This window comes from Canis lupus, chromosome 27 (genome assembly GCF_003254725.2).
Source record: "Canis lupus dingo isolate Sandy chromosome 27, ASM325472v2, whole genome shotgun sequence".
In the NCBI taxonomy this organism is placed as follows: domain Eukaryota; kingdom Metazoa; phylum Chordata; class Mammalia; order Carnivora; family Canidae; genus Canis; species Canis lupus.
Window position 1 is genome coordinate 1,892,070 of NC_064269.1, and position 11,752 is coordinate 1,903,821.

Consider the following 11,752-nt stretch of genomic DNA (forward strand, 5'->3'; position numbering starts at 1 on the left):
TCCTGCTTCCACCCCTTCCCCAGCCCGGCTTCTCCTCTCCCGCCCAGATCCCTTCTTTGGGGAGCTCAGCAAATGGAGCAGGAAATTTGGACCCTCTGCCTCCCTCTCTCGCCCTGCTCATTGGATCCGGAGCCTTCTCCGCTGGGAAAGCTGTAATTAGAGGGTGGATCCCTACAGACAGAGCACAGCCCCCCCACCCCCACCCCCCAGTCCCTTCTAACTTTAGATCTCTTCTCTCCCATTCTCCCATTCTCCCTCCCTCTCCCTCTCCCCGGCTCGGCTGGCTCTCTCCATCTGCCTGGCTCCTTGGGACCCGGTCCCCAGCCTCAGGATGGCGTCCTCCCTGCTTGAGGTAACTGTCCCCTCCTCCCCCCAGGACACCAGCGACAGTCCTACTGGCCCTAACCCCTGCCCGCCCCCACCTCCCAACTCACACAGACAGTGGCTGTGGTGCCTGTCACTTCCAGGGTCCCTCTGATGAGGAGAGGACAGGGCTCTGCAGGGAGCAGGGGGCAGGAGGGAGGGCGGGACAGAGGGGGCCGGGGTCAGAGAGCAGTCAGAGGAAGATGAGAGGGGTCAGGTCAGGAGAAGGCACGCACCTCCGCACCTCCGAGGTCCCCGCCTGCAGGCCAACCCTGAGGAGTGGACAGGGATGGAGAAAGCAGGAAGAGGAGGGGTGGGGGCAGCTCAGCCAAGAGGGGGGACAGCGAAGGAGAGGCTGAGGGGTGGGCACCAGGCAGCAAACGGGGGACAGTGCCTTGGGGGCCCCGGGTCTGTCTCTGGGGAGCTCCTGGCCGAGCCTGAGCGGCAGCCGGTCTCCCTGTAGGTGGTCAGGGGCTGGGCCTCCGCCTGGCGTGTGGGGGATCAGGTGAGCCCCGAGAGAAGGGAGCCGGCAGTGCTGTGCATGTGGGGGGGCTGGCCAGAGGAACCGGCCCCGGCCTGACAGGGAACCCAGGAGGAGGGCCAGGGTCTGAGGCCGCCTGCCCGGCTCACAAATATTTAGCTTTCAGCCAAAGACAAACTCAGCTCTATTTTGGGAGTGGGAGGCTCCAGGGCGGACTGGGCCACTTCCCCTACAGGCTGGGACCCCAGCCTTTGGCACTGGGGTTGGAGGGAACCAGGGTGCCATGGAGGTCAGGTTCGGGGTCAGGGGTTCCGGGGGACTCCAGGTGCGCAGTTGGAAAGGAAGGACTCGCAGGCCCTCGCGGCCACTCTGCACGGCCTGAGTTCTCTCTCCCTGCTTCTGGGTCGCTGACTCTGTTTCTCTGTCATCTCTGTCCTGCTGTCTGGGTCCCTCCACAGGAATTTGGAGCCAGAAAGCCTTCCCTTCAGGTCAAGCACCTTCAGTAGCCTTGAACGTTCCAGATTCCCTGGCCCCTCGGAAGCCCCCATCTCTGCTCCCGGTGCCCGAGCTCAGCCCCAGGGGTGACAGGCCAGACGGGAAGCCCACTCCTTGGGCCTGTGGGGGGGATGCGAGGCGGCGCGGGACCGCTGACCCCGCGTTCACTGGCCTGGGCCCAAGCGTTAGCAGGAACACGCGGCCTGCACGTGGGGCAGCCTTTGTGGGAGCGCAGGTGCGTACGTGCAGTGGCCCCTGAGCATCTGTGGTCCAGCGGCCAGCGGCAGCGGGTCAGGCTGCGTGGAGCGTCAGGGAGAGGCAGGCAAGCCGGGGGCGTGGACGCGGCGGCCCTGGTCACGGTTCCGTCAGTCGGGCCCCCAGGCGTGCTGTACCTGCGCACCAAGGGCGGGCTGCTCGCCTGCCATCCCCTCGTCCCCTCGCCAGGCCCCACGCCGAGCCTGCACTGACACGCTGCGGTTGGTCTGGAGGAAGCCTCGGGACGAGGTGCCTGGACGTCCTGGGGCCTCCGGGGCAGGGGCAGGGCAGGGCAGGGGCAGTGTCAGTGGGCGTGGGCGCCGGGCCAGGGCTGCCAGCGTGGCACTGGGGCCCGGGGGAGGGGCCGGCCCAGGGGCCTGCAGGAGGGGCGCAGGACTGGGGTGGCACTTGGCAAGGGGAGCGTGCCCTGGAGTCTGGGTGTTGGTGTCCCTCACTGCCCGGGAGCTGGAGATGCCCCCGCACGAGGGCATCCAGCCCCTCCACCTGGTGCTCCTGCTGTGGGGGCACTTGGGCCCTCATCCGTCCCCCTTGCCCACCCAGGGAGCCCTCTGCCCGCACGGGGGGGGGGGGGGCGCCTCTGGCGTCCGGAGAGGGACGCAGCTGCTGCCTGATGAGAGGCTCACCTGGGCGAGAGGCTCACCTGGGCGCCTGAGCTGCAGGGCGGGAGGCAGGAGGGAGCAGTGGTGAGGGCCGGGTGGGGATGGCAGCTGGAGGTGGGAGGACCGGCCGCGGGCGGAGGCTGGCGGCGGAGAGCTGGCGCTGGACCCTGGAACTCAGGTGCCCACGGGGGAAGGCCAGCGGGCCCTCAGGTGGCTGTGAGCTCAGCAGGAGGTCCGCTGGGCACCCCGAGGCCCTGCGAAGAGGGGGCCCCCTTCCCGGCACGTGTGGGGAGAGCTGGGACGGCCCATTGCTCTTTCTCTGGAGACTCCTTGTCAGTGCGTTAAGCCCTTTTATTGTGTTAGCAGAAGGTGGGGTGGAGGTAGGAGGGAAACAGCTGGAAGGCGGCCTCCTGGGCTCCTGGGCAGTCAGCTCCAGAGCATGTGGCCAGGCCTGGGGGCGCAGATGTGGGACGCTCGCGGGGTCGCCCGAGCAGCCGAGAAGGGACCTGAGGCTGTGGTGGACCTAGCCAGGTGCCCGGTTCTTGGCCTCCAGAACCGTCTGAGCGGGCCTGGCGCCTTGCCCCCCTTCCCTGCCCTCAGGGGCCCCGGGGCCTCGGCTCCGGGCCGGGGTCTCCTGTCGGCCTGGGGCCGCTTGCCTTCCTTCACCCCTCCTTCCCTCTCCCAGCTGGGTGGGGTCCCTGGGCTTGGCTGAGGCCCCTGTGGCCACAGTGTGAGGGCCGGGCGGGGGGGACGGCGTCGGCGTTTTTAAAAATAAACCGACCGCAGGGAAACCAACGGAGCCGGGCTGGGCCGGGGGGAGAAGCGGTCAGGGGGAGAGGGAGGGAGGAGTGGCCTGGTCTGGGGGTTTTCTGGGGCCCAGCATCATGGTGGTTTTCTCTTAGGTAGGAGAGCCGTCCTCCTCCTCCTCCTCCCCCCTTTCTGTTTTCTTCCTCCTCTTTCCCTGTGTTTTCCTCCGCCTTCCTGGCCCAGGCTCTCTCCATCACCTCTTTGTCTGCTCTCCTCTCTCTCTCTGCCCTTTGTCTTTTCACCTTTCTGCTCTTTTGGGCCCCTGCCCATGTCTGCCCCTCATGCCAGTTTTCCTCTGTGTCCTGTCCACCCCCCCTCCCCGCCCCTGTGGCTTTTCCGTCTGTGCCTTTGCAGGGTCCTTTGCTCCTCCGGGCTCTGGGTCTCTGCCTCTCCCCTTTGCACTCTGTTTCTAACCTTTCTTTTCTTTTTAAAGATTTTATTTATTCATGAGAGACACAGAGAGAGGCAGAGACACAGGCAGAGGGAGAAGCAGGCTCCAGGTGGGGAGCCTGACGTGGGACTCGATCCCGGGACCCCGGGGTCACAACCTGAGCCAAAGGCAGATGCTCAACTGCTGAGCCCCCCAGGCACCCCTGTTTTTACTTTTCTGCTAGGGTTTGACTCCTGCCCTATCAGCTACCCTGCCTCAGCTTACCCTCTGCTTGTGAGGTCAGAGGCTCCTGGGAAACTGGGGAGGACGCAGGGCTTTTCCCATAGCCAGATTTCAGGAAGGCTTTGGAGGCTTGAATTTGGGGGTCCACGGGTCGAGGGGACAGGACTGCAGAAAGACGTGGTTGCACAGGGCAGCGGCAGGTTTGCCCTTGGGGAGCAGTGCGGGAGTGCTGAGTGCACACGCCCCTCGCCACGGCCTGGCCCAGAAGCCCCAGACGACCTGTAGGCCTGGTGCTCGGGTTCTGTCCGGGAAGGCACCAGGTACATCAGCTTTGGAGGATCCCGTCAGGATACTGTACGGGCTCAGCTGCTGGGGGGGGCATCCTTTGGGTGGGATCCTCGATAATGGCTGCCTGTACCCGGGATTCTGGAGGGTACCTCCTGCTGGCCTGTCCTGAGGCTGACGGCGGGGGTGCCCCGAGCTCCTGGGGGAGGGGAATCTCAGGGTGGCCTGGCCTGGCAGGAGCAGCATGATGGGCATGAAGGGCATTTCGTGTTTCTGAAAGAGCCCCGCGCCCCACATCTACGCGCCTGGAGAGAGACCAGGCACACGGGCCGCGCGTTAGGGGCCGCTGGACCTGGGGGGCCGTGGGCGGCCCTGAGCCAGGATCTGGGCCACCCCAGTTCCCGGCCCAGGGGCTGTGAGGACGTCGGGCCCCTCCAGCCTTCCCAAAGGGGGACCAGCCGGCTCCACAGAGCAGGAGGTGCCCACTGCCCGCTTGAAAGACATTCTTGCCTCAGCCACAGTCCTGGTTTGGCGGCGGCCCTGTTCCCTCTCAATGTCCCAGTGTCTCCGCGTCGCTTCCTCTTGCTCCCCAGCCCTCGAGTCCCTGCCAAGAGATTCCTTACCAGGGACATAGGCTGCGGCCTCAGGGAGACCCGGCCACTCGCTGCCTCGGTCAGGAGCTGGAGCGGGACAGGAAGTGGGCTCGGGGGTAAAGCTGAGAAACTCTGGGGGGGCAGCTGCCCCCTAATACTTCGCTTTCTTCCCACGTTCCTCTTTGAGTCTCAGCTTTTCTCCCCAAGTCTCTGACCACGGCCTCGGCTCTGAACCCACTTCCAGGGGTAGGACCCCTAATTCTCACCTCACCTCGGTGCTGTCCGTCCCCGCGGCTGAATAGCCAAGAAGCGGCTCCTGTTCCTCTGAGGCCTGGCACCTCCCAGCAACTCCGCAGTGGCCTCCTGCCTCTGCCTCCTGCCTCCAGCCTCCTGCCTCTGCCTCCTGCCTCCAGCCTCCAGCCTCTGCCTCCTGTCTCCAGCCTCCCACCTCTGCCTCCAGCCTCTGCCTCTGCTTCCAGCCTCTACCTCCAGCCTCCTTGCCTCCGCCTCCACCCTCCTGCCTCCACCCTCCTGCCCCCAGCCTCCAGCCTCCAGCCTCCTGCCTCCTTCCTCCAGTTGCTAGGCTGCCTCCAGACCTTGCTCCCCTCCCATGACTCTTTGGAGCTCTGCCCTGGGGCCCACTGCTCACCGGCCCCTCCACCCCTCCCTCCCATCCTCTTCCACTCTTCCTGGGCCCTTGGCTCTGCTCTCCCTCTGCAGAGTCTGCCTCCCTTCCCGCCTCTCCGCCCCCCTCTAAGCAGCGCTTCCCTCTGCCCACAGGAGGAAGCTCACTATGGCTCCAGCCCCCTGGCCATGCTGACGGCAGCGTGCAGCAAATTTGGCGGCACCAGCCCCCTGCGGGACTCAACGACACTGGGCAAAGCAGGCGCAAAGAAGCCATACTCCGTGGGCAGTGACCTTTCAGCCCCCAAAACCATGGGGGACGCCTACCCAGCCCCCTTTTCAAGCACCAATGGGCTCCTCTCACCTGCAGGCAGTCCCCCTGCCCCCACCTCGGGCTATGCCAATGAGTACCCTCCTTTTTCTCACTCATTCCCTGGACCCACGGGCACCCAGGACCCCGGGCTACTAGTGCCCAAGGGCCACAGCTCTCCTGACTGCCTGCCCAGTGTCTACACCTCCCTGGACATGGCACATCCCTACGGCTCCTGGTACAAGGCAGGCATCCACGCAGGCATCTCGCCGGGCCCTGGCAACGCTCCTGCTCCCTGGTGGGACATGCACCCCGGGGGCAACTGGCTAGGTGGTGGGCAGGGCCAGGGTGATGGGCTGCAAGGGACACTGCCCGCGGGCCCCGCTCAGCCTCCGCTGAACCCCCAGCTGCCCACCTACCCGTCCGACTTTGCCCCCCTTAACCCGGCCCCCTACCCAGCTCCCCACCTCCTGCAGCCGGGGCCCCAGCACGTCTTGCCCCAAGACGTCTATAAGCCCAAGGCCGTGAGCAATAGCGGGCCGCTGGAGGGGGGCTGGTGCGGCCAAAGCCCCCCGGGGGGCCGGCGCGGGGGGCGGCGGCTTCGGCGGCGGCGGGGCGGGCCGCTCCTCCTGCGACTGCCCCAACTGCCAGGAGCTCGAGCGCCTGGGCGCGGCGGCGGCGGGGCTGCGCAAGAAGCCCATCCACAGCTGCCACATCCCGGGCTGCGGCAAGGTGTACGGCAAGGCCTCGCACCTGAAGGCGCACCTGCGCTGGCACACGGGCGAGCGGCCCTTCGTGTGCAACTGGCTCTTCTGCGGCAAGCGCTTCACGCGCTCGGACGAGCTGGAGCGCCACGTGCGCACGCACACGCGGGAGAAGAAGTTCACCTGCCTGCTGTGCTCCAAGCGCTTCACCCGCAGCGACCACCTGAGCAAACACCAGCGCACCCACGGCGAGCCGGGCCCCGGGCCCCCTGCCGGCGGCCCCAAGGACCTGGGGGAGGCGCGCGGCGCCGCGGAGGAGGAGGCCAGTCAGACGCCCCGGCCCCCCGCCTCCCCGGCGCCCCCAGAGAAAGCCCCCGAAGGCAGCCCGGAGCAGAGCAGCCTGCTGGAGATCTGAGCGGGCGCGGGGTCGCCGGCTGCGTGGACGCGCTTGTCCTCACCCGCTGGGCCCCAGCATGCTGCCCTTGGGGCTCTTGCCAGCCCCCCCGCCCGCCGGCCTGGTGACCCCCGGCGCGCCCTGCGGCTCCCCGACCTTTGCCCAGAGCCCGTGCTGCAGACCCTCCTCTCAGGCCCTCACCTTGTGCCCGACTTCTGTCCTCTGGCTTCCCAGCCCCCCACCCCACCCCACCCCACCCCCAACATCCCCTCCGCTCCTATCGCACCGTCTCATTTCCCTTCCATCTGGGCTCCCCACACTTGCTTTCTCCATCCCACCAACTCCTTGGCGAGCACCCTTTCTGCTTCCCAAGCTTGTTTACCGCGATTGCTTACGCTTAGCTTCCAGTCTTCCCAGCTTCTTATCCCACTTGCTTTCCATGCTCCAGAGCGTTTTGTTTGTTTGTTTTTGTTTTTACAAACATAATGATGATGATGATGATGATGATGATAATTTATTGCCCCCTGGTGGCCTCCTCATTAGGGGCCAGAGTTAGGGGGATTGGGGTTAGCGACCTGGCAGGGAGCAGGGTGCCAAGAGGGGGGCAGACCAGTGGGGATCTGATCCCAAAGATGGGGTGACCCCAGGGTCAGGGAGGCTGCCCCCGGGCCTGTATATTTAACCCCTATGTTCCAAGAGAAATGAATACTAATAATAATAATTCTATTTATCTAAGTTATGATGACAGGTCAGGTAGAGTGAGCTGGGGAGGGAAGGAGGTCCGTTTCTGCTATGGAAACTGTAGCTAAGTGTATCTCTGTATAGAAAAAGCGTTAGTGGAGATCTTGTCAATAGAATTCCTATCATCAGGGTCTCAGTTAATGGGGTTTCTCTTTTAATAGAATCTCTGCTAATAGGGTTGGTTAGCTAGATCTCTGTTAAAGAGTTGATGGGGTGTCTCTCAATTAGGGATCCCTAATGTTCCCAGCCCCAGCCAGAAGCTGTGAAACCTCGAGTCCTATGGAGGGGAGGACTGGAATGTACCCCAGCTCCCTTGACCCCAGAGCAGGTTCTTTCCACTGCCCCTCCCCTGACACCATGACCCCATCAGGCTAATCCCTCGTTGCCATGGTTATGGAGAGCTTGCAGCTGCCATCCTAGACGTGCTCGTTGGGGAAGCCCACCTCACAGGAGGAGCACACTGGTTTGGAGGTGCGTCTCCAGAAGAATAGGCGGGGAAGGCTTTCTCTGGGATCAGATTCAAATAAATCAAGTATTTATTGAGTGCCCCTTCTGTCCGAGGCACTGCTAGGCTGGTGCCTAGAAGCCATGAGAAAGAAGAATTTATACAGCGAGGAGGACAGAGGTCCCCAAGCTGATTTGGGGTTGCATCCACGGCCCCCCCCCAACCTGGGATTTCCAATGCTCCCGACTCCACCTCTGGTGACTTTTAAAGCCGCTTCGTGCCTTTGATTGCCTTTCCTGTGACTTTGGATCCTCCTTTTCTATCTCCTGCTCCCTCAAGGCCCCAAGTTAAAGGGTAAAAGCCGCTGGGGCTTGGGGAGAGGGTAATATTGTGGAAGGGAAAGGATCGTGCCCTCATGGAGTCTTTTTTTTTATTATTATTATTATTATTTAATAAAAAGTTCGATTTTAAATTTTGTCCTGGTGAGAATGGAGGAGGAGGAGGGAAGAAGAGTGAGCCACGGGAGCCCTCCTCGGCACCTGGAGACTCCCACGGGCACCCCACGGGCACCCCACGGTGCCCACGGCGGGCGGGGTGGGGGGAGGGGGGCCGGGGGACAGCCGAGGGGGGGGACGGGGGGACCGAGGGCTTCCTCCCCCCGCTCGCCGCCCGCTCGGCCCGGCCGGGCCCGGGCGGGTCGACGGCGGCGCGGCCCCAGGGGTCCCCAGGGCGGCCCCCGCCTGGCACGCAGCCGCCCCGCCCCGGGCTGCAATCAGCCGTGCCCGCCGCCGACCGGAGGGCGAACAAAAGCCACTCTGTGGCGGCGGCCCCGGGCCACAATAGGGCTTTGTGCGGCCCGGCCCCGGGCTCCCCCGCGGGGCTCCGTCCCCGGCCGGTCGGGGGCGCTGCGGGCGGGCTCGGGATGCCCCCCCCGCCCCGGACCCCCTGCGCTCGGGCCCGCTTCGAAGGCGCTTCCAGGAGGGCGGGTCGGGGTCGGGGTCGGGGTCGGGGTCCCGGGCTGCCCCCCTCTCCGGGTGCGGATCCCCTGCACCTCGAAGGCGCTGCAGGGCGGGCGGGGTCGGGGTCGGGGTCCCGGGCTGCCCCCCTCTCCGGGTGCGGATCCCCTTGCCCTCGAGGCCCGCCTCGAAGGTGCAGAGGGCGGGCGGGGTCGGGGTCGGGGTCCCGGGCTGCCCCCCCTCTCCGGGTGCGGACCCCTTGCCCTCGGGCCCCGCCTCGAAGGTGCAGAGGGCGGGGCGGGGTCGGGGTCGGGGTCCCGGGCTGCCCCCCCTCTCCGGGTGCGGATCCCCTGCCCTCGGGCCCCGCCTCGAAGGCGCGGAGGGCGGGGGCGGGGTCCCGGGCTGCCCCCCTCTGCCCCCCCGCCGCCGGGCCGGCTCCTCGGGACCCCGGGCCCCGCCTGTCGGTGCCAGCCCCGCCCGCCGCGGCCCCCTCCCCCTCCCCTCGGCCGCTTTCATCTTCCCCGGACTCCGCTTGGGGTTTGCTGGTTTCTGGGAGATAAAAACCGCCCCAAATAGCGGCGGCGCGCGGCCAGCACAAACAGGGCCGCCGGGCCGCGCGCCCGCTTGGCCGCTCCGCGCCGGGCGAGCTCCGGGCACCCGGGCTCCGGCGGCGCCTCCGCCCGCCCCCGCGGCCCGCCCCCGCCCCGCCGCCGGCCGCGAGTCCCGTGGGTGCCGCTGTCCGGGGCCGCCGCGCCCCCTGGAGGCCGCGCGTAGGGCGCCAGGCGCGGGGTCGCCCCCAGGACCTGCGACCCCCGACGGCGCCCTGGAGGCTACGACCCCGCTCCGTAGCTCAGGCCGAGGCCCGCCCGGCCCGGCAACCACCGCACAACCTGCCGGTAAAAGTCAGGCCTCACCGAAGGGAGGTGCAAGCTGCGGCCCCGTCGGCAGTGATTTTTTGGGGGGAGGTATCTGGGGTTGGATGGTGGCACCACTGAGCACAAACCGAAACTGCGTGGAGGGTGCCCAGGGGCCCCCACTCACTGTCGGAGTCGGGGACTCCCTCCCTTCCTCCAAAGCCCGCATTAGCGCTCCCCCTTCCCCCCAACTTCTCAGCAAGTTGCTCCCAACTACCCTGTTTATACTCGATGCTCCTCAAGCTTTCTGTGACTTTCCAGGGGACAGTGAACTAACCTAGAAAATTAAACCGGGGCTCCTCGAAATTTGGTCCGTGCAGTTATCCTGTATGGGGGGGGGCATCGTGGAAACACAGCTGAAGAGCTCCACCCCAGAACCCGCACTTTAGCAAGATCCTCTGGGGGGCCTGTGCTCAGGGACATTTGGGAAGTACTAGACTGCAGGAGCCCGGCCGGGGCTTGCTCCGTGTTAAGGGCATTTTCAGAGAAGCTTTCTTGTTTTCTGACCCCGGAATAATTCTCCTGGGAGCAACTTTTCATGCACGAAGGAGTAGCACACCCAGCCCAAGAATGCTAAACTCAGGATGCACCCTAGTTTCTCCAACTAGACTGGCAACTCTTGGGAGTGGGGACTATGCCTTATACATTTCTGTGTCCCCAGAGCATGGTCCTTGGAATTGCTCATTTACCCTTGTTTAAATGAACAAACCAGGGCAGCCCGGGTGGCTCAGCGTTTTAGGGCCTGCCTTCAGCCCAGGGCCTGATCCGGGAGGTCCGGGATTGTGTCCAACGTCAGGCTCCCTGCATCGGGCCTGCTTCTCCCTCTGCCTGTGTCTCTGCCTCTGTCTGTGTGTCTCTCATGAATAAATAAATAAATAAATAAACAAATAATAATAAGTAAATGAACAAACCAAAGCCCAAGGTGACTCTCTCTCCTGGGGTCATGGTGGGGTCGGCCCCCCCCCCCCAGGACCTGTGAACCCCGACGTGCCCGGGGAGGCGCGGCCCGGCGACCACCCAGCGCACCAGGTTCACAGCAGGTCACCAAGTTCACGGCAGAGTTGTGCCTAATCCAGTGGTTGGTACTTACAACGTATTAAATGGCTTCATTTCCATTATCTCGTGTGGGAGACAACCAGGGGAAATAAGCAGGACTCTGCAAAAGTGAGGAGGCTGAGGCTCGAGGAATTCAGAGACTTCCCCGAAGTCACACGCCTGTGAGAAGAGGAGCCCTCATCCTGCATTCGACTTCCAGCTTTTGGAATCAATTTCCCTCTTCTTTCTCAAGATTTACTCATTTGAGACGGAGAGAGGAGAGAGTATACTCTAGTCCCAGACGGGGGTTGGGGAGAAGGGCGAAGGCAGAGGGAGGAGCAGGCTCCCAGCGGATCGGGGAGTTCAAGGAGGGACTCGATGGGAGGACCCTGCGATCATGACCCGAGCCAAAGGTCGACTTTTAACTGAGTCACCCAGGTACCCCTCTTTTTCTTTTCCTTTTTTTTTTTTTAATATTTTATTTATCCATGAGAGACACAGAGAGAGAGAGAGAGAGGCAGAGACACAGGCAGAGGGAGAAGCAGGCTCCATGCAGGGAGCCCGACGTGGGACTCGATCCAGGGTCACGTCCTGGGCCCAAGGCAGGAGCTAAACCACCGAGTCACCCAGGTGCCCCTCTTTTTCTTTTTTTTAAGATTTATTTTTTACGTGAAGTCTGCACACAACATGGGGCCAGAACTCAGCACTCTGAGATCGAGTCGAGGCTCCAACGACTCAGCCAGCCAAGCACCCAATCTCACTTTTATTCTTACACCGCAGCGCCTGGCTTTGGTATTTTTAGGTGCAAAGTCCCTGCGCCTCTCCCTCCTCGAGGTGCCAGAACAGTACTTCGGGCTGGCTGTAAGGCTCTTACACGCACTCTGCGGTAACACTCAGGGAATGTCACTGTTTTGCAGCGCACTCGCCCTTCCCGTTAACCCCGGGCTCGGCCCGAGGCTTTGGAGGCGCGTCCCTGTCCCTCCAGGGTCTCCCGTGACGTCACTCCTCCCGGGGGCTCGCTCGGTCATTTCCTCCGGACGATGCACAGTCCTGCGAGGGTTTAATCAGACGCTTCCCTGAACGTGGCTTGTTTGCGGCTTTCCGAACGCTGAGCCGG

At 64.2% G+C, this 11,752-nt stretch overlaps 1 protein-coding gene across 1 annotated transcript; it reads left to right on the forward strand.

Annotated features, from left to right (window-relative positions):
- Positions 1–236: 236 nt before the first annotated feature.
- SP7 (Sp7 transcription factor) lies at positions 237–8,202 on the forward strand. Its single transcript, XM_025458769.3, is given in 3 exon segments — positions 237–352; positions 5,293–5,994; positions 5,996–8,202. Coding segments are annotated over 3 exon segments (1,293 nt in total). The 5' UTR covers positions 237–331; the 3' UTR covers positions 6,566–8,202.
- Positions 8,203–11,752: the final 3,550 nt, after the last annotated feature.